At 36.9% G+C, this 26,952-nt stretch overlaps 3 protein-coding genes across 5 annotated transcripts; 2 read left to right on the forward strand and 1 right to left on the reverse strand.

Annotated features, from left to right (window-relative positions):
* Nucleotides 1–708: 708 nt before the first annotated feature.
* LOC124821450 (reactive Intermediate Deaminase A, chloroplastic-like) lies at nucleotides 709–2,626 on the forward strand. The gene is made up of 6 exons (XM_047293330.2): nucleotides 709–971; nucleotides 1,118–1,233; nucleotides 1,325–1,369; nucleotides 1,517–1,590; nucleotides 1,672–1,721; nucleotides 2,262–2,626. The coding sequence occupies exons 1-6, from the start codon at nucleotides 785–787 to the stop codon at nucleotides 2,354–2,356; spliced, it is 567 nt and encodes a 188-aa protein (XP_047149286.1). The 5' UTR covers nucleotides 709–784; the 3' UTR covers nucleotides 2,357–2,626.
* A 2,707-nt stretch (nucleotides 2,627–5,333) lies between these two features.
* LOC124821449 (OTU-like cysteine protease family protein) lies at nucleotides 5,334–9,408 on the forward strand. Of its 3 annotated transcripts, none has more exons than XM_047293329.2 (9): nucleotides 5,334–5,441; nucleotides 5,789–5,879; nucleotides 5,998–6,043; nucleotides 7,350–7,458; nucleotides 8,026–8,117; nucleotides 8,209–8,271; nucleotides 8,497–8,615; nucleotides 9,034–9,109; nucleotides 9,192–9,408. In XM_047293329.2, the coding sequence occupies exons 1-9, from the start codon at nucleotides 5,426–5,428 to the stop codon at nucleotides 9,246–9,248; spliced, it is 669 nt and encodes a 222-aa protein (XP_047149285.2). In that variant the 5' UTR covers nucleotides 5,334–5,425; the 3' UTR covers nucleotides 9,249–9,408. The 3 variants fall into 3 exon arrangements, with proteins under 3 accessions (XP_047149285.2, XP_087951767.1, XP_087951775.1); XM_088095641.1 differs by having other exon boundaries at nucleotides 5,397–5,540; XM_088095649.1 differs by lacking the exon at nucleotides 5,334–5,441 and adding an exon at nucleotides 5,491–5,631.
* Nucleotides 9,409–17,097: 7,689 nt separating this feature from the next.
* Nucleotides 17,098–23,924, reverse strand: LOC148204683 (uncharacterized). The gene is made up of 4 exons (XM_088115767.1): nucleotides 23,880–23,924; nucleotides 22,725–23,807; nucleotides 20,796–22,622; nucleotides 17,098–20,493 (listed from the first exon to the last, which is right to left on the reverse strand). The coding sequence occupies exons 1-4, from the start codon at nucleotides 23,922–23,924 to the stop codon at nucleotides 17,098–17,100; spliced, it is 6,351 nt and encodes a 2,116-aa protein (XP_087971893.1).
* Nucleotides 23,925–26,952: the final 3,028 nt, after the last annotated feature.

Below are 26,952 nucleotides of genomic sequence, written 5' to 3' on the forward strand. Positions count from 1 at the left end.
GCTTAACCTGTGGTTATATGGTCTTTCCAAACCAAAATTAAAAAATAAATATACTTGCAAACATAACATTAACAAAAAGTAATATAGTTTTACCTTACTTCTATGAATAAAAAATATAAAATATTTTATCCACGTAAAATAAAAGCATAAGATAGTTCTGATATTTTCTAAAACGATATTAACGCAGAACCTTACTTACGTTTACCTCTTAGCATGAGTTTTAACTTTATCGCTTCAAAAATAAATACCCAAATTTTACTTTAACTAATAAAAATATATAACATTTTTTTGCTTTTATATTACTATTATTATTTAATAATATTTTCCTTCAACCAAATGATAACAATAGTGTTTCAATTTCTGTATCCTCTAAAATATTGGCATGATAACTCTATTGTTCTGAATACAATATCTTAGCACATCCTTCTTTCACGCTGACAAGGATATTTGAAATGTAATTTTTGTATTTTGAACATGTCTTAGAAAAAGAAGATAAATATGTTAAGATTTTTGTAAGGTGCAAGAAGAAATGTTCCAACACCAATTCGTGAGGTGCAGGAAGAAATGTTCCAATTCAGGACTTTGCATTGGGAATGGGCCTAGCCCAAGAACCGTGGAAGCCCAGACATTTTGAAAGGACAAAAACGGTAAATCCGTGTCTGAGATAAGGGTAGTTCTGGCAAAGGGAAATATTATACAGAGACCCCAAAAACAGACCAAGATTGTGTCGGTTTGAAGAATTTGATTGAGAGTGAGAGTGTGAGGTAGAGTCGAAGATATACAAATGGCGTCGTGGTGCAGTGTTCGGAGCTTCCAGATTCCGGCGATGGAACGCGGCGCACTGCGCAATAGTGCTTCATTGGCTGCCGGAGTGGGGTGTCTGTCGGTGGCCGGCACCTCCTTCTGGCGTTCCTCTTTGTCACGCAACCGCTCTTTGCCATTCACATGCTTGAGCATTTCTTCGGATGCTCGTATGTACCCATTGTGAAAAGACCTTCAGATTTTTTTAACTTTTTTTATCTTCGATGGTGATTCTTATTGTTAATTTTTTAGCATCGAAGTTAATTGTGAAGAGAAGAGAGTGAGGAAATTGTAAACGATTGTCTGTGTGACTTAGGTGTTAAGGAAAGTGTTCAAACTGATGGGGCACCGGCGGCTCTGGGGCCATATTCTCAAGCAATCAAAGCCGACAACCTTCTTTTCGTGTCTGGTGTTCTTGGCCTTGTTCCCGAGGTTTGTTAATTGTCATCTCCAGTTTTTTTATAGTTTATCTTCCTTTCTTCAGCAGATTATTGATATGCGTGTGTTTTGCTCTTCAATACAGACAGGGAAATTCGTATCTGATGATGTTGAGGAGCAAACTGAACAGGTTCAATACAAAATGAGACCACATTTCATTTTGTAACATACATAACATTATTTGATTGTATCCTTGTATGATATGGTAACATTTAGTCGATGATGCGACCCACTTGTTGATTCTGTTTTTGACATTTGAGATAATTGTCCTTTGTAGCTTCTAAAAAACATGGGGGAAATCCTTAAAGCTGGTGGTGCTAGCTACTCCTCGGTCGTTAAGACAACAATTATGTATGAATTCCTTGCTCTCTGTAGTTGGGGTTTATTGCATTTCGGCAATGTTACTAGTTTTTGAGGTTTTATTTCCTGCAGGTTGGCTGACTTGAAGGACTTTAAGAAGGTCAATGAGATATATGCTAAATGTGAGTTCTGTATAGTGAATTTTGTTGATAATGTTTTCTTGGCAGTTTACATTCTTGTAGAAGGTGAAGCTTACAATAACTTGTCTTGGTGAAAAGATGAATACACCTTAAACTTGTACTCAATTTCTAACCTCTTTGATTAGAGATAACTAGACATAAGTTCTATACTGCAGATCATGACAGTTCTGTATCTGTATTGACAAACTGCTTAACTATGCTGATTACTAGTGAATTTCCCATATGATAATTTATTCTGTTCTGTAAGAATTTATCATGCTCCATCTGTGGGCTGTGCACGAGAATCTGATCAGCATTTAGATTCAAAATCTGCATGCTTTTTTTTTTTTGTGGTTGAAAATTCTTGAAGATTCATCTATTATCTGTCATAGGTAATACTAATATATGCCAAGGGTGATTACTAGATTGGTGCAAGAGAATCCAGTTGTAGTACTGTGCTGATAATTTTATGATTTTTCTCCTTTTAATTGGCATTATTTATTTTCACTGTGTTTAATTTATATGTTGTTCCAATGGTTTCAGACTTCCCTTCACCTTTCCCTGCTCGTTCCACTTATCAAGTAGCTGCCTTGCCATTGGATGCCAAGATTGAAATTGAGTGCATAGCAACACTATGAGCATCAATGGTAGTGGTACCTCCTGCTCCTTCAGCAAACTCAGGTTAATAATGCAGGAAGGGGACATATGTTAGTAATGAAGTTTTATTTTGTTTTGTTCTTTGGTGGATAGGGGTGCTCCTGTATTACATTTACCCTAGTTTCCTATTGAGGTCTCTAATCTTCGGATTCTCTCAAAGATTATGCTCGTTAAAAGTGAAAGAAACTTAGACATTGAAATGGTGTTTGCAGGTTCTGTTGCTTCCTATCACATAAAAAGCCCTTGAATGATGTTAAGTGTTCTTTCTGTTAGATAATTTTTGGATGTAGCCCTTCATCCAATTTTTACAGCATACATTCATTCTGCATAATGCTTGTTTATTTTTAAAGGATAAAAAGAAACCTTAAATCAGTATGAATGGTTGTACTAAAACTTAGATCACTGTATTCGATTTAGTAGATACAAATATTATTGAAAAACTAACTGCATCCTATTATTAAGAGAATCTTGCAGGAATTAAGAAATTGATAATATTAGTAATTTTTTTTCTAATAGCCAATAATCTATTTACATAATCAGAATTAAAAAGAAAATAAACATTGAGACTTAAAAATTGATATTTCATAAAAAATAATCTAAAGAATATACTTTAAGACTGCCTAATGAGTTTGAGTATTTTGTACACAGTTTGTTCAAGTAGTTGAAAATTTCTTTTTCAATCATATAAAAAGTTGTGGGCCCAAGTGGATTTTTATCAGCAGAAAGGCATTGATTCTATACCGAAAGCATAGACTTTAGCTTATGCACACTATATAGGTATATATATAAATAATATTTACTCAATATCTTTTTAAGTCAAATTAATATTTAAGAAACATTTCAGTTTTAGAATTTCAGTTTTATAAATTAAGATTAAAATAATATAAATATTTTATATTTGATATTATGATACATTTTACTTTTTATATATGTAATGTATATAAATAAAATATAATAATAAGTTATTCCATTCAATATATTTCTCATATATTTCATTCATCTCATATCTTCAAAAGCCTTAAAAATCTCAACAATAATTATATACACCAAATTGCACTTGCATCCAATGATGTTATGTTGTCACTTTTCAAGAATAAAGATAAAAAGTTAAGCATATTTCAACTTCTCTTCCTTTTTTTTTTTTCTTTTGTTGACATGCACCAAGATCAATTTAAGTAATTCTCACACAGTATTAGAGAAAAATAGAGTCAAAATAAAATAAAATAAAATAAAATAAAATAAAATAAATAAAACTTATATAAAGAAAAATATCTCATTTTATTTACATTTGATAGTTATTTCTATCGGGGTCTAATAGATATATTAGAAATGCGATCAGTTTGATTCTTTAATTATTATTTATTTTTTAGTTATCATTTATTATATGTTGTTATTATAATTTATCATGTTGTTATTATATTAAGTATTATTTTTATATAAGATATGTCTATTATGTATAATTAATCCTATAAATATAAAGTAGTATCTCCTACCTATACTCTAATTCATAACCCTAATACATTTGATTACACAGTTGATTCCATTCAAGGGAGCAACAAGAAGACAACAAAATTCATTTGGAATAGCTGCATCGTGTCACTTGTTTGGAAAATCTGGGCTCAAATCTCTGGTAAGATTAAATGTGTTATTAGTTAACTTTAGAAAAAAAGTGATAAGTGAATTTGAAAACACTAATTCTCAATTGAAATTTATGGAGTTAGAATCTAATTGATAAATTTAATTATTGAAATAAAACATGTAAGTAATATTTATGTAGGTGATTTTTTTGGGATAATAGTGTAAACATTTATTGAGGATAAAATATTTTTTAAATTATAAAAATAATATGTGAAAAATGTATGACTAAAGCAATCAGCAGTAAAGAAAAAAAAAACTGCACAAAAATAATTAGTGGAATCACAAGGGCAAGTGAGAAATATTATCAATCAAAATTTAATATAGTACAAGTTATCAGTGGTATATAAATATACTTGTCAAGTATTTAAGCTAGTTTTTAAGTTTTTTAATTGAAAAGTTTATTTCATCATATTAGTAATGTTTGGGAAATAAGTTTTTTTTTATCTTTGATGAAAAGTTCAATTTTTTGTACTCTATCCTTAACAATTCATGTTCTCACTAATTCATCTCTTTTATATCTTAATTAAGTTTTAAAGTTCGGTAGTTTTTATTATTTTAATTAAAAATAAAAATATGTTAGATAATAAGATAATATTATTATCACTTATATATAATAATCGTGAAGTAATAATCATGGTATAATGTTGAAAATAACTCATGTAAATTAAAAACATTAAATATTTTTTTCACTGTATTTTTGTCTAAAATATTTAGTTTCTGTACTTTTTGAAAATATAAAATATCATTTGACATACAAAATATTGCTTATGAAAAGTAAAAAATTCTAAACTTTCACATGATAATGATGTTTTTTTGTTGACTTTTACAATGTATACGAAGTAATATAGATTTGTTATTTAGTTTTAAGACTAAACACAGTTTTTCATAATAAAAAATAAAAACATATTTAACAAAAAAAAATAACTACCCATAGAATTAAGTTATAAGCATATAGAATGTTTGATTATATACAATTTATCATAATATCTAATATAATCCACAATAAATAATATATTTAATTATTTAAATGTTTATATATAACAAAAATAAATAAATAACGATGATACTAATACATGTAAATTATAGAAGTTGGGGGCATTTCCACTCCTCATAAAAAAAAAGAATTTAATGCATATAATTATTTAATATAAAGTGGCAGTAAAGTTTATTTCATACATTTAATTTAATAATTTGAAAAATGAAAGGAGTGATTAGTTAGAAAATTAGGAAAGTGAAATTAATTATAGATTAGGGTGAAATTAATTATAGATTTGTGAAATTAATTATAGATTAGGGTGAAATTAAAGGATAAGGAAGAGATGGTGTGAGTGTTCCTTTGCTTGCTAGGTGTTGGCATGGAAGAGAGTGGGGCATGTTCAGGAAAAGGACGGTGCCATGGCATCTGAATCCAAATGCTGATAACCACCGGTACCCCTTTTTTTCACTTTAAAAATCAAACCTTTTTTCTTTTCAAATACCAAACCCAACCAACGCACAAACCCACCTTAACAAGCTTTAGTTTTCTTGGTCCGTATTCTTGTTCTTCTTCTTTAATCCATTCCCTTTTCATTCTCCATACCATAGATCTTCATTTTCCAATTCCAAACAATTTCCGTTTGTACAATCCTTTCCCTTTCTTTGCACATGTCTAACTTATGTTCTATCAATTTAATAATCAATAAACTATAGGTTTTGTTCTTTCGCGGTCGGTATTTGTTTGCATTTGGTGCTGCTTTTTAGATTTTTAATTTGTTTTTTTCATGATTGATTTTCAGGCTGGTGGTTGTCTACAATCTGCGTCATGGAAGGTGTTATTGTGAGAAGAGTTATTCCTTCAGATAACAGTTGTCTCTTCAATGCAGTTGGGTAAGCAACGCAATGGAAGTCAACTTTTTTTTTTATGCTGTGTTGGTGTTAAGGTTGGTGTTGGTGCTACTTGTACAAATGATTCCTCTTGTTATTTTTGTTGTGTTTGTCGATTCAGATATGTAATGGATCATGACAAGAAGAAAGCCCCTGAGTTGCGACAGGTAGTTTTTTCGTGTATTAATTTTATTTCTCTGGAATTTATCATCCAACTGCTTCATTTCTACGTTTTTTTTTTGTGAATTTGGTTCTAGTGGTAAGGGGTACTTCCTTTCTGAGGTATCAAACAAAACTCGATGTTAAATTTGACCTTTTTTACTAAAAAACAGAACTCATTTTGCAAATCTTGAGGTATCAAGCATGGTAAACTCAAGATTTGGACTTGTGAAACCATATCTTAGCATGTTACCAATGCTGGGTGGCCTCCCTTCACAAAATGCCCACGGCTATTGCCAAAATATTTGCAACGCCATTCCACCATGGTGGCCATGTTGCCACCATTTAACAACATTGTATCAGAATTTGTTTCTGAATCCGAGGAATTCTTTATGGGATTGGAACAAGGAGTTTTTACCCAAACGAGTTAGTGTTCCCCTGAATTGTGTTATTCTCTTAGTATGACACTCATTCAATATATTTTTAGGTCCCACATTTTTATCAGAGAATGCGTTTTTAGGTTCGGATGAGAGACTAAAATAAATCCCTCTTGGCAAACGTGGGAGCTAAATCTAAAAGCCTATTACATTTTTATGGGGAACAAGAAGAAATTTTTGAGGAAGTTAAATCATATTTTATCCTTTCTTTTCTCGTGATAATCATATACAGTGTGCTAGCGTGTTATCATATACAATTCAAATGGGACATCCAACATTCCATCTTAATTGAAATTAGCTTGGCGTTCGTATCGCTTTGCTTGTTTCAATTTGAGTAGTTTCTGCAACCAGAAAGTCAAAATAGAAGTTCTGAATTTGTTTTTCCGTGGAAAAGTGTTCCTTGTAGACACATTTGATTAAATTTCAGAGTTGGCTTTCCAATTACTAAAATGATTGCAGTAAATGCAAAAGATTGTCAATATTATACCGATTGTGTTTGGATTTCACACTCAGTATTATATAAGGATCAGCTAAATTTTTAAGTAGCTGATGTTTCTTTGACGTAGGATTTAAGTAACTTTCTGGTAATTTTTTGTATTTCATCATCAATTCACATGCCTCTATTAGTCTGCCAAGCCCAATGTCGTGCCACTCAATGCTTTCAATGAAATTACTTGCAACCAAAAGCTTGTCAATGCAAAATATTTGTATTTTCAGATGTGAAATTACATAGTCTTTCATTTAAGAATTATCAGTGAAGTGGAAATGAAACTTTTATTCCATTGTATTACTTATATCTATTTAATTTAAGTATGTCATTGACATCATTTCGATCATATTGTAATTTGATAGTTTTGTACTATTTGACGTGCTAAAGGTTATAGCTGCAACAGTGGCAAGTGATCCACAGAAATATTGTGAAGCATTTCTTGGGAAGCCAAATGCAGAATATTGTAACTGGATTCTTGACTCAGAGAAGTGGGGAGGTTAGTTGGCCTATGCCTTCCTGATCAAGGCTGTTCTAAATAAAAAGTTTAATGGAATTGATTATCAACTTCTATTGTGCTAGTTGGAACTGCTACCTGTATTGTTATACCGTGGTCAGTTTGTACGAATGTTTAACCTCAAATGTGGTGAATTCATTTTTATTTGGAATGTAGAAGGTTACGAAACTTGCTCAAAGTTAGGTTGATTTAAAAACTGGGTTTTGAAAAACTTTGCTAACATAAATGTAGTATGTAGTATATGAATAAAATATATTGTTTTCCTGAAATGTTATGAGGTATAAAGATTTAATTCAGATTTGGGAAATTTCATTTAAACATCTGGATACCCAAACAAGCTTTTGCTACTATTGTATTGGTTGTTTTGCTTAAACAAGTTTCCGAAATTAGGCTTTTGATATAAATTGTGGGTTCAGATTTTGTACCCGATGAATTTAGCACGGCTTTCAAAGGGTATTTCAAACTCTCCTAGTAACAGCTTAACAAGATTGCACTGTTAACGTTTTGTTTGTTTGATGTGCTAATTAAGCTCTATATTCCTCCTTGAAGGTGCAATCGAACTTGCAATATTAGCAGATTATTATGGACGTGAAATTGCAGCATATGATATCCAGACAACTCGATGTGATTTGTATGGTCAGGTTAGTCACTTTTATGCAATTTATGCTCTCAGTGTTGCAACCTCTTAAGACCGAACTCTCCATTTTCATCTTCTGTGTATACTTTTGACAGGAAAGTAACTACTCTGAAAGAGTGATGCTAATTTATGACGGTCTCCACTATGATGCATTAGTGGTGAGTAATCTCATATACCAGAAACTATTGATCATCCACTTCTTCTCTTTTGTGCATTTTTAATTTTTGGATTTGGAGGAGAATCATGAGATTGCATGTGTATGATATTTATGCTTTTATCTACTGCACATAAAACAATAGAGAAAAAGAAATACAAAATTCAGGCTTGTATGTAATTCTCTTTTTCATGTTGCCTGATGATTAATCACGCCTTGTTTGGGTCAGATGTCTCCCGTTGAGGATGCTCCTGAAGAGTTTGATCAGACCATATTTGCGGTTCAGCCGAACAGAAGCATTGGACCTGTGGAGAGGCTTGCTCTAAATTTTGTGAAGGACCAGCAGAGGTTGTTTGCAATTCTTATTGAACCTTCTTAAAACAAATAGATGAATATTTGCACTCTTAGATGATTGAATTGCATGAATCCTCAAATTTGGATTCTTCATATTACTAGATTTTTTTTTTTGTGAATATATATTACGTAAAATGTTTTTATGTGCTATTACTTAAAACTGAAAAGTGAGAGAAACTAATGAGACAATTTTGTAAATCTAGTGCATCTTTTTTTTTTCAATTAGAACGGAAAGTAGTGAATGTGCCCCTAGGCAGTTGAACTACATGTACACAGACTAACATGTTGAAGACTTTAAATTTACTAATTTCTATTGTCAAACCTTACCGATGAAATTATGCACATTTTTTAAGTGAAAATTTTTTCCTTTCAATTTATTCTATATGCTAATATGATGTATACTCTTTTTCAGGAAACGGAGTTACACTGACACTTCCAAGTTCACTCTGCGCTGTGGGGTATGCCAAATTGGAGTAGTTGGCCAAAAGGTGATTCTTGTTTTACTTATCTTAGCCTGAACTTCTTTTTCTTTTTATGATTCTTAGAAGTGTTTTTTCCTGAACATTTCAGGAGGCAGTTGAGCATGCACAGGCCACTGGTCATGTTAACTTTCAAGAGTATAGATGATGCACACTACATTGATTTGAAAGAGATACAGATGTATGTGCAGTAGTTGATTTCAATGACCTCCATTGCAGACAGTAAAACTGAATAATTTCTGCATGTGTCAATTTCTGTTGTAATATTATTAGTTTTTTCTCAAATAAGTTTCATTTATTTTCCTTTATGGAGCTTCAATAAGTTTCATTTATTTTCTTTATGTAGCTTTGGTGCAGTGCAGTAGTTGAGTGTCTATATTAAAAGTTTATAGATTAACTTTATATATAGTTATTTAAGGTTTAATTTGTGAATTTTTTTTTATACAAATTCTTTAAAATTTTATTTTTAACGTAGCCATAAACTAATTTGAATTTATAAAAAAATGGAAATTCATATTTTTCTTAGGATTTTTTGGTTTTCTAATAAAAGTCGTTTTTCTCGTGGAGTTCATCGGTTTAATTGGTATTTTCTTTGGTTCATATTCTGGATTTGGTTCATCTAGTAATCGTATGGACTTTTGAAATGAAAGTTCATGAAGTATAAGAACTGAACAAGAATCCATTTTTTCTTGGGTTAAATATGTTTTTAGTCCCTAAACTATTGACCGTTTCTGGTTTTCGTCCCTCTTCCAAAGTAAGGTACAATTTAGTCCTCAATTTTTAAAAAACGTTCGTTTTAGTCGAAAAAACGAACGTTTTGAGGACTAAAACGAGGACTAAAAACAAAATTTTGAAGACTAAAACGAACGTTTTTCTAAAGAATGAGGACTAAATTGTACCTTACTTTGGAAGAGGGACGAAAACCAGAAACGGCCAATAGTTTAGGGACTAAAAACATATTTAACCCTTTTTTCTTTCAATGCAAGTGAATTCCCTTGACTTCTTAACGAATGCAAGTGGATCTCCTTGATTTTTTAAGAATTATGCTCTTTTTTTTTCATATAAATGACTACTTCTTTCAATGTTTCAAAAAGTTCTATTTCATTATTTTTGTTTACTACATATTATATACAATAAAAGATTATCTAGCGTTGAAAAAAATAGAAACTAAGATATAGGATTTTTCATCCAAACAATTCAATAACTTCGGACGAACCCAACCCTCTGAGGGCAACTTTAATAGCAATTATCATCTTTTCTTTTTGAAGGAGTTTGTTTTTATAATTTATTGATCTTTTCATCTTTAAAGAATAAAAATACTACTTACATATATAATAATGAAATTATTAGAAGAAAACAAGCCTAAAATGCTCACATTAATGTGATCATGGTAAAGGAGAAAACATACACAAAGATAGACAACACAAAATCAAAGATAAACTAGAATACAAACCATTAATTATATATATATATATATATATATATATATATATATATATATAATTAATGGTTTGTATTCTATTTTGTATTGTCTATCTTTGTGTATGTTTTCTCCTTTACAATATATATATATATATATATATATATATATATATATATATATATATATATATATATATATATATTGTAAAGGAGAAAATATACACAAAGATAGACAACACAAAATCAAAGATAAACTAGAATACAAACCATTAATTATATATATATATATATATATATATATATATATATATATATATATATATATAAACATTTAAACATTATACACGATACACATTGTCGCAACCGGAATCGCGACGGGACGACGATCCAGAAAAGAAACGGGTTTCGAAAAGAGATTTGGAGTCGCCACCATAGTTTATTATGGAAAACTATGGAAAAACTTCAAAACGATAAAGCACGGTCCACGAAAACCAAAGATTGGGTTCGGGAGTCAGTTACGCGTGGGGAAGGTGTTAGCACCCCACAACGCCTGCCCTAAGGCAGTACCTTTAACTAAATGCACAAGTATGATGTGGTTTTTTCAAAATGTTTAATTATCCCCTAAAATAAAATTATAAATAAACAAAATATATTTTTTTAGTTTTTTGGGCCCGACAAGGATTGACCTTGCTCCTACGTATTCTCATTCAAAATGAGAAATCAGGGTTACGTAGTTCTAGCTGAAAGGCTGTTTGTTTGTTTGAAAAAGCAGATGTTTTTAATTTTTGGAGATTTTTATGTTTTTAATATTTTCGAGAAAAAGAAGGTAATGAGTACTAGGCCGACGCGAACGGTCGCACGAGTACTCATACCTTTAAAATGATATTTAAATATTTTTAATTATTTTTGAAAAGAAAGATAACGATATTAAGCACTAGGCCGATGCGAACGATCACACGAGCACTCATACTGTTATCTGCTTATTTAGGAAGACTTGAGAGTATTGAGTGCTAGGCTGATGCGGACGATCGCACGAGCACTCATACCCTCGTTTAATATTACATAAATAAGAGAGAAAGGTATTGAACACTAGGACGATGCGAGCGATCACACGAGTGTTCAACCTTCAAAACATATTTTTGAAATTTTAAGAAGAAAAGAAAAGGTTTTTAGCACAAGGACGACGCGAGCGGTCACACGTGTGCTTAAACCTTTAAAACGCATACTTTTTGTAAATTTATTTAAGGAAGAAGAAGAGGTTTTTAGCACAAGGATGACGCGAGCGGTCACACGTGTGCTTAAACCTTTAAAACATATTTTTGTAAATTTTATTTAAAGAAGAAGAAAAAGGTTTTTAGCACAAGGAAGACGCGAGCGGTCACACGTGTGCTTAAACCTTTAAAACATATTTTTGTAAATTTTATTTAAGGAACAAGAAGAGGTTTTTAGCACAAGGACGACGCGAGCGGTCACACGTGTGCTTAAACCTTTAAAACGTATTTTTTGAAATTTTATTTAAGAAAAGAAGAAGAGGTTTTTAGCACAAGGACGACGCGAGCGGTCACACGTGCGCTTAAACCTTTAAAACTTTTCTTGTAAATTTATTTATTTAAAATATTGTATTATTAGATGTTTAAAATAAATACAACAAAATAAGAGAAAAAGATAAATAAATAAATAGAAATAAAAAAAATAAAATAAATAAACAAAAGAAATGAAAATGACTGAACGGATGTTAAGGACAGATTCAGAATAATGAGCGTTCGTTAAGTAAAGAACGAACGTTCATTGGAGGGAGAGGACGAACGTCCACTGGGGAACATAACGGACGGACGTTTAGAAATGTGAGCTGAATGACGAGCGTTCGTCGAGAGATATGACGAACGGACGTTGAGAACGAAGGCTCAATAACGAACGCTCGTTGAAGGCATGGCGAACGGACGTTGAGAAATTGAGGCTGAGTAACGAGCGTTCATTGGTTCGGAAACGAACGCTCGTTCGTTTGGATAACGAGCGTTCGCTCGTTTGGATAACGAACGTTCGTTCGTTTAGATAACGAGCGTTCACTCGCTTGGATAACGAGCGTTCGCTCGTTTGGATAACGAGCGTTCGTTCGTTTGGATAACGAGCGTTCATTCGTTTGGATAACGAGCGTTCGCTCGTTTGGATAACGAACGTTCGTTCGTTTAGATAACGAGCGTTCACTCGCTTGGATAACGAGCGTTCATTCGTTTGGATAACGAGCGTTCGCTCGTTTGGATAACGAGCGTTCGTTCGTTTAGATAACGAGCGTTCACTCGCTTGGATAACGAGCGTTCATTCGTTAGGATAATGAGCGCTCGTTGGTTAGGTTGTTGAACGAACGGTCAAAATGCTTAAAGATAGCGAGCGTTCGCTCGTTTGGACGAACGGTCAAGAAGTCCTTAGGTTAACGAGCGTTCGCTCATTTGCATAACGAACGCTCGTTCATTTAGGGTAACGAACGCGCGTTCGTTCATTCCTGGGCTTGGCCCGCAGGGGCAGTTTCTAACCTAGAATTTCCCTAGGGGTCCCGTCTTCCCATTCTCATTTGCTCACGCGCCGTTATTCCCAGATGATACCAATGCCTCCTTCTCTCTGATCAAAAGGGTTCACTCTGTCACTCAACGGCCACGTCTCCGATTGACCACCACGGACCTGACTAGCCACTGCAACGAAGATGGCCACCGTATCACCGCCTTCACAAACCAGCTACCACGCCATTATCTCTCTCGATCTAGCCACTGCACCACGCCACGCCACACCGCGCCGCTGCTTCTTTATTCTTATCTACTCTCTCCGACACCGGCAACCCAGTGAGGGGTTCGTCTCCGCCAGTTCAAACACACGGTCCGCCACTTCTTCGTTGAGCTATTCGTCTTTCACCGCCGAGACCATCGTTGGCCGTCGCTCCAGCTCATTCCCTCCTTCTTCGATTGTGCAATGGATTTTGGATTTGGTTTATTGATATTGACCGTGAGCGTGAGAGTTAGGAAGGAGAAAGGGAGCAGGGTGAAACAGAGAATGAATGGAAGGGGAGGTTGGTGAAGAGGGAACTCATGGTGCTCAGAGGAAAATCATTCATGATGGAGAAAAAAAAAGAGCAGCAGAAGCAGTTATGCAGTAAGCGTTCATGATGAGTTTGGGTGCACAGATGAACCAGAAATTTACCTGCTGCTATGGCTGCCGCTATCGCTCTGTATAGCCAGTGACCTCTTCTTGCCGGTGCCGGTGCCAAACTCTGGATGATGATCCCAGATGATGATTCCCTACGTGCTCTTTCTCCTTTTTTTTTTCTCTGATCCCCCCCAAAATCCTCCCAACAATCTTGGAATTATCCTATTCTAACCACCTGGTCTCCCCGCTTTCTCCTTCCCCAAAATCTTAGAAAAATATCCCTCTAACAAACTGGTTCCCCCTCCCTCAGACATGCTTCCCATACGTGCCCTTTTCCACGTTTTCCTTTTTTCTATTTTTTACTTTTTCCAATTTTATTTTACTTATTTTCATTATTTTTAATTTTAATTTTACTTTTCAATTTTTTTTAACTATTTTGATTAATTAACTTTATTAAAACAAATTGAAAATAAGAAATAAAATAGAAATTGAATTAAAAGCAAATATCTAGATACATAAAAAAAATAAAATAAAATAAAATAAAAAGGTAAAATAAAAGAAAAATAATAAAAACACATTTTTTCAACCCGGACAAAATTGGGTGTTGACAGCTGCCCCTCTTTACTTAGATATTACTAAATAATATGAAAATTTAATCTTTTCGTATTATTTAAGTAAAGCTAAGTAAAGATAAAGACACTAATTTTGTCCGGGTTTCAATCATGAAAGAAAACGAACAAAATAATTCAAGTCACGATGCCAAATGACCAATGTCAAGTAAAGTATCAGTAACAAAAAACTAAAACCTGGATTTGACCATTGCTTCGCAGAGGGCCAAACTCACAGAACAAAAATTTAAATCCGACCATTGCCATGCAGAGGGCCGATAACAGAACACTAAAACCTGGATTTGACCATTGCCTCGCAGAGGGCCAAACTCACAGAACAGAAATTTAAATCCGACCATTGCCATGCAGAGGGCCGATAACAGAAAACTAAAACCTGGATTTGACCATTGCCTCGCAGAGGGCCAAACTCACAGAACAGAAATTTGAATCTGACCATTGCCATGCAGAGGGTCGATAACAGAAAATTAAAACCTGGATTTGACCATTGCCTCGCAGAGGGCCAAACTCACAGAACAAAAATTTAAATCCGACCATTGCCATGCAGAGGGTCGATAACAGAAAACTAAAACCTGGATTTGACCATTGCCTCGCAGAGGGCCAAACTCACAGAACAGAAATTTAAAATCCGACCATTGCCATGCAGAGGGTCGATAACAGAAAATTAAAACCTGGATTTGACCATTGCCTCGCAGAGGGCCAAACTCACAGAACAGAAATTTAAATCCGACCATTGCCATGCAGAGGGTCGATAACAGAAAACTAAAACCTGGATTTGACCATTGCCTCGCAGAGGGCCAAACTCACAGAACAGAAATTTAAAATCCGACCATTGCCATGCAGAGGGTCGATAACAGAAAATTAAAACCTGGATTTGACCATTACCTCGCAGAGGGCCAAACTCACAGAACAGAAATTTAAATCCGACCATTGCCATGCAGAGGGTCGATAACAGAAAATTAAAACCTGGATTTGACCATTGCCTCGCAGAGGGCCAAACTCACAGAACAGAAATTTAAATCCGACCATTGCCATGCAGAGGGTCGATAACAGAAAATTAAAACCTTGATTGGTAGCTTTGAAAAGTTGATAAATGCCAAGTTAAACACGAAGATTTTGCAAACAATTCTCTTCGCTTACTCTGAGATGATGTTATGTCATGATGATGCATGAATGCATAGACACATGAGACTTTCATTTTATTTTTTCTTTTGTTCTCGCTTTTCATCATTTTTTTTTTTTTTTTTTTTTTTTTTTTTTTTTTGAAATTCCATGCTTGGAATCCATTGTTAATATTGTCATCAAACACAATGTACGTTCAAAACGCATTCCTAAAAACAACGTTGATAGGTATAGAACCCTTTGACGAGCAGAAAGTGTAACCCTGAGTTAAAATTCTTTTTATCGCTTTTTGCAATCCAAATTAACTTGAACCCTGTAGAAAGTGGAAGAATGGTTATGAAATGATTAACGCATGTGTGTCCCTCCTTTGGGGAAAAGTGCTATTAACATGTTGTGCTCCCATACTGCCCCAGTTTTGCACAATGGAAAAGTAAAAAGATTTGGGTATGAAGGATTCCCCCAAATTGGATGATCTTCGATTGACAGGGAGACGGTTTTTTTTTTTTTTTTTTTTTTTTTTTTTTTTTTTTTTTTGAAAATAACACTGAATTATGTCGTTCACCACATCATTTTGTTTCAAAGTCAAATTCATGAGAAAGATTAGGACCAACAGTCCTCAGTCAGTGTGGACTTTTATGGGCTTGTACCGTGGCTAGAGGACAAAGGGTTTTGAAAGAAAGGATAATAAAGGCCCAAATAATTTGTTTGACGGTTAAAATCTTCAGACAAGAATCATTTGCAAGGTGTCCCGTCAACTGTCTTTAGGGATTTGAACTTCAAGTATGTTTATCGTCTTTCCTCTTTTTTTTTCTTTTGGATCATTCTTTTCGTTGCCCCTGTTGTGGTCTTTTATGATACTTCCCTTTTCATTCATTTTTCTCCACGTTGAATGCTTATGATGTACCCTTTCAAATTGACGTCGTCATGCTAATGACTCTTGTCTAGGGTGATGAAAACAATTACGAATTTTGGCTCAAAAGGGGTGCAATTGAATGAACTGCTTTTGACGATTGGATAATGAAAAATGGCCACACGTCACTCCGAATCTTGTTTGTCTGACTTTCTCTTGAATTTAACCCTGAAACTAAACTATGCAGTGCTTGACACCTCAACTTCATTTTTCCCTTTTTTTTTTTTTTTTTTTTTATCTCCCTAATCAATGGATTATCGGTGGTATGTAACATGATGAAAACTGCCCCAATATTAGACATATGGCGAAATCCTTCGTCTTATGAGAAACGAAAAAGTTAGGGTTCAAGTAATGTGAATGCAGATGCTTTATCGAGAAAAGAACACCGGTTACACCCAAAACCTTGAATCAGGGAAGTATTCACCAACGGTATTTTTCAAAACTGTTTTCGAACATACTATGTCTTTGACAACTTTATTAACAACAAACTCAACATGTAACTCCTTTTTTTTCGTTTTTCCTTTCCGACATCCTCCAGGACCGAGCTCGCCAACCTGATATACCTGTGATGCTTTTATCAACGCGCGTTTACTTATTTTCATTTTCATTTTCACTTGACTACTTAACAGCTCAGCGTGACATGCAATATTTCAGATGGAATGCGAACAACCAAAATATGAATGAAATCACGTGAAATTTATTTATTGAATAAAACACAGAGTACAATAAGTGTTGAAGATAATATCAACATCCCTTTAATAGCATCCACTATCACGGAATCATCATGCGTAAAACTTTTTTACTGCATCAGAATTAACTGGCAATGGTAACTCCTCTCCGTCCATTCTCGTGAGAATTAGTGCCCCACCAGAAAATGCCTTCTTCACTACAAATGGCCCTTCATAATTTGGAGTCCATTTGCCTCTATGATCCTTTTGTATAGGTAGGATCTTCTTCAACACCAGCTCACCTTCATGAAATTCTCTTGGATGTACCTTTTTGTCAAATGCCTTCTTCATTCTTCTTTGATACAATTGTCCATGGCATACTGCTGTTAGTCTCTTTTCATCAATGAGATTGAGCTGGTCGAAACGAGCTTGAACCCACTCCGCCTCTTCTAATTGGGTTTCCATTAAAACTCGTAAGGACGGAATTTCCACTTCAAACGGAAGTACTGCTTCCATTCCATATACAAGCGAGAAAGGCGTTGCCCCAGTCGATGTTCGTACCGAAGTGCGATAACCATGTAAAGCAAAAGGAAGCATTTCATGCCAATCCTTATATGTGACCACCATTTTCTGCACAATCTTCTTGATATTCTTGTTAGCAGCCTCTACTGCTCCATTCATCTTTGGACGATAAGGAGAAGAATTAAGATGATGAATTTTGAACTCCTCACATAACTCTGTCATCATCTGGTTATTCAAGTTAGTGGCATTATCAGTGATGATCCTATTAGGGAGCCCGTATCTGCAAATCAACTCCCTTTTTATGAACTTGGTCACCACCTTTCTAGTCACATTAGCATAAGAAGCAGCCTCAACCCATTTGGTGAAGTAATCGATTGCAACTAATATGAAACGGTGTCCATTTGACGCCTTTGGCTCTATAGCTCCGATGACATCTATTCCCCACATCGAAAAGGGCCATGGTGCAGACAACACGTTCAAGGTCATGGGTGGAACATTGATATTACTTGCGTATACCTGGCATTTCTCACACTTTCTCACATGTGTACAGCAATCATTTTCCATAGTCAACCAAAAATACCCCGCTCTCAGTATCTTCCTGGCCATTGAGTGCCCATTCATGTGCGTGCCAAATGTACCCTCGTGTACTTCTTTTAGTATCAGCTCGGCTTCTTTTGCATCTACGCATCTAAGGAGAACCATGTCATGGTTCCTCTTATATAGAATATCCCCACTCAAAATGAAACTGCCAACCAATCTCCTTAACGCCCTTTTATCGTTTTCGGATGCCTTCTCTGGATATTCTCGAGTCTTAAGATAATGTTTAATGTCAAAGTACCAAGGTTTACCATCTATTTCCTCCTCGATGAAATGACAATATGCTGGCTCCGTATGACTCTTCATTTCAATCATTGGCAATTCTGCATCTTGATCAACTTCAAACATCGACGACAAGGTAGCCAATGCGTCTGCTAATTGATTATCTTCTCTCGGTATATGATTAAACGTGATGGAATCGAAATACTCAATTAATCCCCTGATGTAAGCTTGGTATGGAATTAATTTAGTATCCCTAGTCTCCCATTCTCCCTTCAATTGATGGATGACCAAAGCTGAATCTCCATATACATCCAGAATTTTTGCTTTAGACTCTATAGCTGCTCGAATTCCCATGGTACAGGCTTCATATTCTGCGATATTATTCGTGCAATTAAAACACAACCTTGCCGTCATTGGAATGTATTGATTCTTAGGAGAGATAAGCACTGCCCCTATTCCATGCCCCATTACATTCGAAGCCCCATCGAATAATACCGTCCATGCTTTTTCATCTTTGTCATCTTCGCTCTCAGCAAATAAAGCCATGATATCTTCATCAGGAAATTCAGGTTGCATTGGCTGATAATCACTAATGGGTTGATGGGCTAAATATTCCGCTAAAGCGCTACCCTTGATAGATTTCTGAGTAACATATACAATGTCGTACTCTGACAATAGCATCTGCCATCGAGCTATCCTTCCAGTGAGAGCGGGCTTTTCAAAAATATACTTGATAGGATCCATTTTAGATATCAACCAAGTAGAGTGGCTCAACATGTATTGCCTTAGGCGATGAGTAGCCCACGCCAGTGCACAACAAGTTCGCTCTAACGACGAATATCGTTGTTCGCAATCTGTGAATCTTTTGCTCAAGTAATATATAGCATGCTCTCTTTTCCCATCTTCATCATGCTGACCCAATACACAACCCATTGAATTATCCAATACGGTCAAATACAAAATGAGCGGTCTTCCTGGCATAGGTGGACGCAATACAGGAGGGTCTTGCAGGTATTGTTTGACCTTTTCAAAAGCAACTTGACAATCTTCATTCCAGACTACGGCCTGATTTTTCCGTAGTAACTTGAACATTGGTTCACAAGTATCAGTTAATTGGGAGATGAACCTAGCAATGTAGTTCAATCTTCCCAAAAAACCTCGAACCTCCTTTTCTGTTCTGGGCGCAGGCATTTCCGTTATCGCTCTTACTTTGTCCGGATCAACTTCTATCCCTCTTTGGCTGACAATAAAGCCCAACAATTTTCCAGACTTTACTCCAAACGTGCATTTGGCAGGATTTAATCTGAGTTTGTACTTTCTCAGTCTCTCAAATAATTTCCTTAAATTGAAAATATGCTCTTCTTCTGATTCCGATTTTGCAATCATGTCATCCACATAAACTTCAATTTCCTTATGCATCATATCATGAAAAAGTGTCACCATTGCCCTTTGGTATGTTGCCCCAGCATTCTTGAGTCCGAAAGACATAACCTTATAGCAGAATGTTCCCCATAACGTGATAAAGGTCGTTTTTTCCATATCTTCCGGTGCCATTTTAATTTGATTGTATCCCGAGAATCCATCCATGAACGAAAACAACGAAAATTTGGCCGTATTATCAACCAGAGTATCGATGTGTGGTAACGGGAAATTATCTTTCGGACTTGCACGATTTAAATCACGATAGTCAACACACATTCGAACCTTCCCATCCTTCTTAGGCACTGGTACAACATTCGCTACCCATTGTGGGTATCTTGCCACGGCCAAAAATCCTGCGTCAAATTGCTTTTGGACTTCTTCTTTAATTTTTAGGGACATTTCCGGCTTCATTCTTCTCAATTTTTGCTTGACTGGAGGGCATTCTGGCTTGAGTGGGAGCTTATGCTGCACAATATCGGTATCCAGACCCGGCATGTCATTGTAAGACCACGCGAATACATCTTTAAACTCCTTCAATAAGGCACGCAATCTTTCCCTCACTTCCGTTTTCATACTAGTACCGATTTTCACCTCCTTTATCTCATCATTCTCCCCCAAGTTGAGTATTTCAATCTCCTCCTGATGGGGTTTTATCTCCTTAGATTCTTGTTCCACTAATCTCAACAGTTCTGGAGAGGGTTCCACATCATCTTCGAAATCATCTTCCGTATTATTGATAGGGTGCTCAAAATTAGGAACATTGATATCATTATTTTCAAAACAATCATTGTCACATCTGCATCATTTAAATTTATGAAAAAGTATAAATAAATAAGATAAACAAAAAATGCCAAATGATGATGAAATGCAACTTTATTGTCACGCTGAGTGAAAAGTAAAAAGAATCAATCCACAAAACTTCAGTTCTAAAGCCCCAATCGAAACTATAAGCTTAATTAAAACTATTACATTTTGTTCACATTAAGCATCACAGGTAAATCCAGTGTTTCCCAATTGTTGAGTTGAGTATCAGGGGAGCAAGCCCACACAAAGCTCGAACTTTGAGGCCTTTCTTCATCCTCCACGGCTGCTATCTGGCCAATGTTGATCCACCCAGCACTGCGGAAGCTTTCCTTGATGTCAACAATGTGAATTTTGCTCTCTCTGGGCCCTCGTCTTTCTGCACGGGCCAAACTGCGCTCTTTTCTTTCTTCAATCATCCTTTTCCTGTCTTCCCGGGTAGGTTTGTACCCCAAGCCATATCTGTTCTTGTTTTCAACGATCTCCAGAGGGAATGCTCGCCCTTGCCGATATTTGCCCAAACCTTCCCCATATACATAGCCCTCTTTTATCATAATCTTAGCCATCATAATAGAAGCACATGATAAACGAGGATTAACTGGAAACTGTTCCACACAAGCATTTCCCACAATCTCCAACGATTGAAAGGCTATCTCGAGAGCTTCTTCAGCCGCTTCGATGTATCGTGTGGATGATGGCCCACTCACCAGAAGATCCTCTTCTCCTGATACTATCACTAGTTTATCTCCCATCACGTACTTCAACTTCTGGTGTAATGAAGAAGGCACAACTCCAGCCGAATGGATCCATGGGCGTCCCAACAAACAACTGTAAGCTGGCAGGATATCCATAACCTGGAATGTTATTTGAAATACACAAGGGCCAACTTGTATTGGCAATTCCACCTCTCCCATCACTTCTCGTTTACTGCCATCAAACGCCCTCACAATCATTGAACTTGGCCTCATATGCATTCCTTCGCAAGGTAACTTTTCCAAGGTTGCTTTCGGCATAACATTCAAGGAGGACCCATTGTCCACTAAAACACGCGCAATAACATGGTCCAGGCATTTCACAGAGACATGAAGAGCCTTATTATGCCCTCTTCCCTCAGCAGGTATCTCTTCATCCGTAAAGGTGAGATAATTATTAGCAACAATATTGCCAACAATACCCTCGAATTTATTCAATGAAATACCTTGCTCCACATGAGCCTCACTGAGTATCTTCATTAGCAACTTTCTGTGTGATGCCGAATGCATGAGCAAATCTAACAAGGATATGCGAGCAGGCATACGGTTTAACTGTTCCACCACCTTATATTCGCTTTGTTGTATGAATTTTAAAAATTCAATAGCCTCCTCTTCAGAAACCTCTCTCTTCTCTTCCTTGTCGGGGATTTCCTCTGTCTGTGCCCCCTTCCCCTTTAAGAATTCTTTTGCTTTCGCGGCTATCGTTGCTTCATTATCATTAACCCTTTCTCGTGCCAACTCAGGTGATGTGAAAATTCGACCACTCCTAGTCATTCCCCCTATCCCTGATATGTTTTTGACGACAGGGTCAATGCTTTGCGTTTCGCCTGACGCATACGTCCCATATCTCCATGGGACGGCTTTTTCGTTCTTGTAAGGAAAAGGGGCTGGTACATGGATAACCACAGGCGACCTTCCTTGAGTTGGTGGAATAGAGGTAGTCTTAGTGAAACGAATCACCAATGGTTCTGGTACAATCATGTCGGATTCATCACCAGTTTGTGCAAATACATCACCCTCTTCCCTCTTGTAGCATACCTGCATCAGACCACGATCTAGCAGGTCTTGCAGAATTTCTTCAAATTCAACACACTCCTCAATAGAGTGCTCAGCCTCTGGGTGGAGCGCGCATGCCATACTCTCATCATAATCACCCTTCAAGATACCCACTTTCAGCAACGCCTCCAAGATAAACCTCCTAGAGCTCTTAACTTCTTTCACATTTCTCACCAGCTCATGTTCTTTCACTTCGACAGCATTCGTCGAAGCACTTCCATGCCCAGATAAAGGATTGGACTCGACACTAGGTTTATCCTCTTGGAACTTTAACCACCCAGAATCAATTAGAGTCTGCACTTTATGCTTGAAAGCCAGACACCTCTCAGTAGAATGACCAGCGGCCCCTCCATGATAACTACACTTTGCCTCTGCATCATAGCCTCTTGGGTACGGAGGCTGCAAAGGCTTCAAGGGACAAACGACAACTAGCCCTTGTTTGATAAGCTGAGGCAATAATTCCGTATAAGTTGTAGGAATTGGAGTAAAATTAACATAATTTCTTTCTTGGTTCCTTCTTGGATAAGTATTGGGACCCGCACTCATATTGGAACCTACATTTGCCTCTCCCCTCCAATTATTCATCGGGATGTATTGTGGTTGATAGTACCCCGGTTGTTGTTGAGGCCTAATTTGATGACCAAATGACGCGTTAGCTGCATGTGGATGTTGACCCCAGTATGGTCGATAGTTATGGGTGGGAGCTTGACCTCTCCACACGGGGGTTGCAGATGTTGCATGCACATCTCCCTCCTTTCTTTTCCCTGAGTTGAAATTGGGTTTTTTGGAGTTTGCACCCACCGACGAGCCATATGCAATCTTCCCATTCTTCAACCCGATCTCTATCCGCTCGCCTATCACGATGATATCGGCAAAATTTGAAGATACATTTCCCACCATATGTTCATAGAATGGTGGTTGGAGCGTATTTACAAACATTGCCACCATTTCTCTATCGTACAAAGGTGGCTCAACTTGTGCAGCCAATTCCCTCCACCGCTGAGCATACTCCTTAAAACTTTCGTTGTCTTTCTTCGACATGTTTTGCAGCTGTAAACGATCTGGCGCCACATGTGTATTGTATATATACTGCTTCACAAAAGCATCAGCCAAGTCCGCCCAACAACGAATTCGAGTCGGCTCCAAATGGGTATACCAATTTAACGCCACTCCAGCCAAACTATCTTGAAAAACATGGATGAGCAGCTGCTCATCATAAGCATATGCAGCCATCTTTCTGCAAAACATGGTTAGATGGTTCTTTGGGCATGTATTTCCCTTATACTTCTCAAAATCTGGCGCCTTGAACTTATGTGGAATTTTGACGCCAGGAACCAAGCTCAATCTGGAAACATCCCCAAATCCATAACTTTCATACCCCTCAACAGCCCTCAACCTTGCCTCTAGGCTCTCCAGTTTATCCTTTGCCCCATCAACATTACTAGTTACCCCCTGAAAAGAAGTATATGGCGCAGCCCTTGTAGAAAAGCCCTCTCCGGTAATCACAGGTGGCACCGGAGTTACTCGTATTCCATCAGACATGTTTGCATGCATTCCCTCGTTTACCATAGGTGCGGACATTATGACAGGTCCCTGAGTACTGATTGGCGGTACGTTAGCAGTGGTAGGGAAAGAGAATGAAGTCTGCTCCCCTTCTGCGTATTCTCCCACAGGTGGGGTGTAACCTGGAGGTAATCCATACATTGGGAACGGAACAGATTGGCTCCCAGAACTGAACACCGGAGGGTAATATTGAGCACTTCCCTCGACTTGCGCAGGCGTCGCCCCTCCCGTAGTCTTTAGGGCTTCGAGAGCCGCCAAAATCTGGGCCATTTGATCCTTCAACTGGCTAACATCGGCCTTAATAGATTCGTGTGACTGCTCCCAATTCTCCATGACCTTCGAGTTAGCTCTGGTCCTGTACGGATGTCGTGGAAAATTTGCCGTTGTTTTCTCACTTGTACTGCTGTTTATTTTTTATTAAATTAAATTAAATAAGGATGAAAAATGCAAAACAAAAGAAAACATGATGCATGCTAGTGATAAGTGGAAATCACAGGATAACGATGACAATACTGATGGAAAATTAACACAAGCCGATACCAAACAAACATCCCTTATCTTTCATTTAAAGAAAATTTGATCCATTACATCGTCTAAGTAACAAAACATATAATTCCGATGTACATCAATCCCGTGCCCGGGCAATGAAAGATTTCATCTCTCCCACCAACCATTTACAATGATTAATAAACAATTCTATTTCCGCTGGCGAGTTACAAAAATGAGTGCTTGCTTCAGCATTCGACACCATCCTGGGGACGTCTTCAATTGCCCCGTTTGCCAAAGCAGCCAACTGAGAGAATCTTTCCTTCCAGTGCTTTACAGCCATTTCTTGCTCGGCGATGTGCTCTTCCATTCGCTTTATCAAGGCCTGATGCCTTTCTTCAAAATCTATCGACCTCCATCGCTCCTCCTGTTCCTCGATATATTCCTCCATTTGTTTTATCAGAGTTCGATGCTCTTCCTCTGCTTCCGTTAGCTTCCAACGCTCCCTATTCATATCCGCCTCGAACGACATAGCCATCTCTTTCATCTCATGCCCCGCTTTTTCTATCTGAATCTGCGCTTCTCTTAATCTCTTTAGGGCTTCTCGTTTATCTCTTTTGGCTTCTTCGTAGAGGTGCTTCCACTCCTTTCCCTCTTCTAAAGCCACCTTCTTCTCATTTACCCTCATGGATAATTCCTTACTCGCGGCAGCTAGATCCTGTTTTACTCGAAATGTGTAATCCCTCTCAGCCTTCTGGCTTTTGACAAGGTTTTCATAAGCCCGCGACTTTTCTTCATTATCATTTTTCATATCCACAAGATCATTACGCGCCCTTTGTAATTCGTTTTCCAACCTAGCATTCCTTATTTTCAATTTCTCCATCTCAGCTCTTAATTGTTGCACCTCTTCACTTTCTGGAGCTTGGGATGGTCCTTCACTAGCTGATTGATCCTTGATTGGTTTGAAAGGCAGCTTGACTACTTTCACTCTCTCCAGAATCCAGGTGTGATAGCTAACACTGCTGTCCACTACTCCATCCCTCAAGTCCTTCCCTGCTCGAACAACATTTTCCCAGGCGCTTTTAACCTTTCTTAACAGTTCGATGAAATGCCCGTCTTCGTAATAAATGAATAGAGTAGCAAGGTAATCTGATGAAGGTGCCCCTTTTATAGGATGCCCAAATTGTCTTTGCACCAAAAGAGGGTTGTAATTGATACAGTACCGGGCACCTATGAGAGGTACATTAGGAAAACTACCACAATGTTGTATAGCCAGTTTATTTCCGAGCCAAGGAAGGCGCCATTTTATACTTCTTTCGCTCAAGCCGGCAAGGAATCGGGCCCAATCGTTTCCTCCTTTACCTTTAAGCCCTTGGTGTGACAAAGTCTCCGATAGACTCTTAACGTCGACCATTTCCTTAAACACGCGCGTTGTCATCCATGTATACAACGCCGGTAAGCAACAAAGAATCTTCTTTCCCTTCCTCTCATGGCAAAAACTTAAAGTCCCATAAACATCCGCAGGAACTGCTGTTACAGGATTCTCTGATCTAGTTTTACTCGCCACGAAGACGTCTATCGCGGAGTAATCCACGAATTCTTCTATTTTGGGAAACAAGACAATGCCATATATGGTGAGGGCTAATACATCCATGAAAGTTTCCCAATCTTCTTTATCAGCCAGATGATGTAAATACTGCTCTAGATATCCCTGTGATAACCCATGCACTTGATTCCTCATCATCATCCTGTCTTCAAGCTCCTTGGGATGTAATTTCATGATGGCAGCAATGGTGGGTATAGAGGCATGATGCTCTAAATGTTGATAGGGAGTGGTACCCTCCAGTGGCAAACCCAAGATATACTCAAACTCTTCTATGGTTGGCGCCAACTGAAAGTCTTGAAATGTGAAACATCGAAGCGGAGAATCATAATATTGTGCCAAGGCTGTGATAGCGGGTATTTGTACTTCAACCTCCATTAAATTCAACAAATTTCCATATCTTCTCTGAAAGGTTTCTCTTTTTATCGTCTTAAGCCTTTTGCCCAAGTTTATCAGCCCGGTCAAGTTTCCCACATGGGTCCTTAGACTATACTTCTTTCTTAAATCGGAAGAGTTGGTATGCTGTGTAGCATTAGATCTTGTGTTAACATCCATCTCGTATGAAGTCAAGTAGGTACCTGTGATTTCCCTTAAAATTAACATGTTACTAAATGATGTATGAATATGATGCATGATAATAAAATAACATGACAAAACAAAACACATGCATGGTATGAAATGTAATATCATAAAAAAACGAACAGCGTGAGGGTTACAGAAGCATATATTCCTCCCATCGTGCCCTACCAAAGGTTCACTGCTTTGAGTTCAAGGTCAAGTATATGCAATCTCACAAGGATGATTTCCTGAACCTAAAGGTCAAAGGTCACTAGAGCTATGGCCCCCTTCATAGCATCTCCACAACAGTCGAGTAATCAACTAGGTGTGAAAACACATATGAAGAGAACAGACTCTAGCTGGAGTTCTCACGATAGCCAAACAGGA

The sequence above is a fragment of the Vigna umbellata genome, chromosome 1 (genome assembly GCF_029865625.1).
Source record: "Vigna umbellata cultivar VRB3 chromosome 1, Vumbellata_1.0, whole genome shotgun sequence".
Classification (NCBI taxonomy): domain Eukaryota; kingdom Viridiplantae; phylum Streptophyta; class Magnoliopsida; order Fabales; family Fabaceae; genus Vigna; species Vigna umbellata.

What these genes read in the sequence shown, in the direction of transcription:
- LOC124821450 (XM_047293330.2), top strand. Translation starts at nt 785, where the DNA reads ATGGCGTCGTGGTGCAGTGTTCGGAGCTTCCAGATTCCGGCGATGGAA. An exon ending in TTCTTGGCCTTGTTCCCGAG is followed by an intron (nt 1,234 to 1,324) that starts GTTTGTTAATTG and finishes TCTTCAATACAG; the next exon opens with ACAGGGAAATTCGTATCTGA. An exon ending in TTGAGGAGCAAACTGAACAG is followed by an intron (nt 1,370 to 1,516) that starts GTTCAATACAAA and finishes TGTCCTTTGTAG; the next exon opens with CTTCTAAAAAACATGGGGGA.
- LOC124821449 (XM_088095641.1), top strand. Translation starts at nt 5,426, where the DNA reads ATGCTGATAACCACCGGTACCCCTTTTTTTCACTTTAAAAATCAAACC. An exon ending in GATGTGATTTGTATGGTCAG is followed by an intron (nt 8,118 to 8,208) that starts GTTAGTCACTTT and finishes TACTTTTGACAG; the next exon opens with GAAAGTAACTACTCTGAAAG. An exon ending in TTTGTGAAGGACCAGCAGAG is followed by an intron (nt 8,616 to 9,033) that starts GTTGTTTGCAAT and finishes ACTCTTTTTCAG; the next exon opens with GAAACGGAGTTACACTGACA.
- LOC148204683 (XM_088115767.1), bottom strand. Translation starts at nt 23,924, where the DNA reads ATGGTAAACGAGGGAATGCATGCAAACATGTCTGATGGAATACGA. An exon ending in ACATGTCTGATGGAATACGA is followed by an intron (nt 23,808 to 23,879) that starts GTAACTCCGGTG and finishes ACTTCTTTTCAG; the next exon opens with GGGGTAACTAGTAATGTTGA. An exon ending in GGCCTCAAAGTTCGAGCTTT is followed by an intron (nt 20,494 to 20,795) that starts GTGTGGGCTTGC and finishes GTTCCTAATTTT; the next exon opens with GAGCACCCTATCAATAATAC.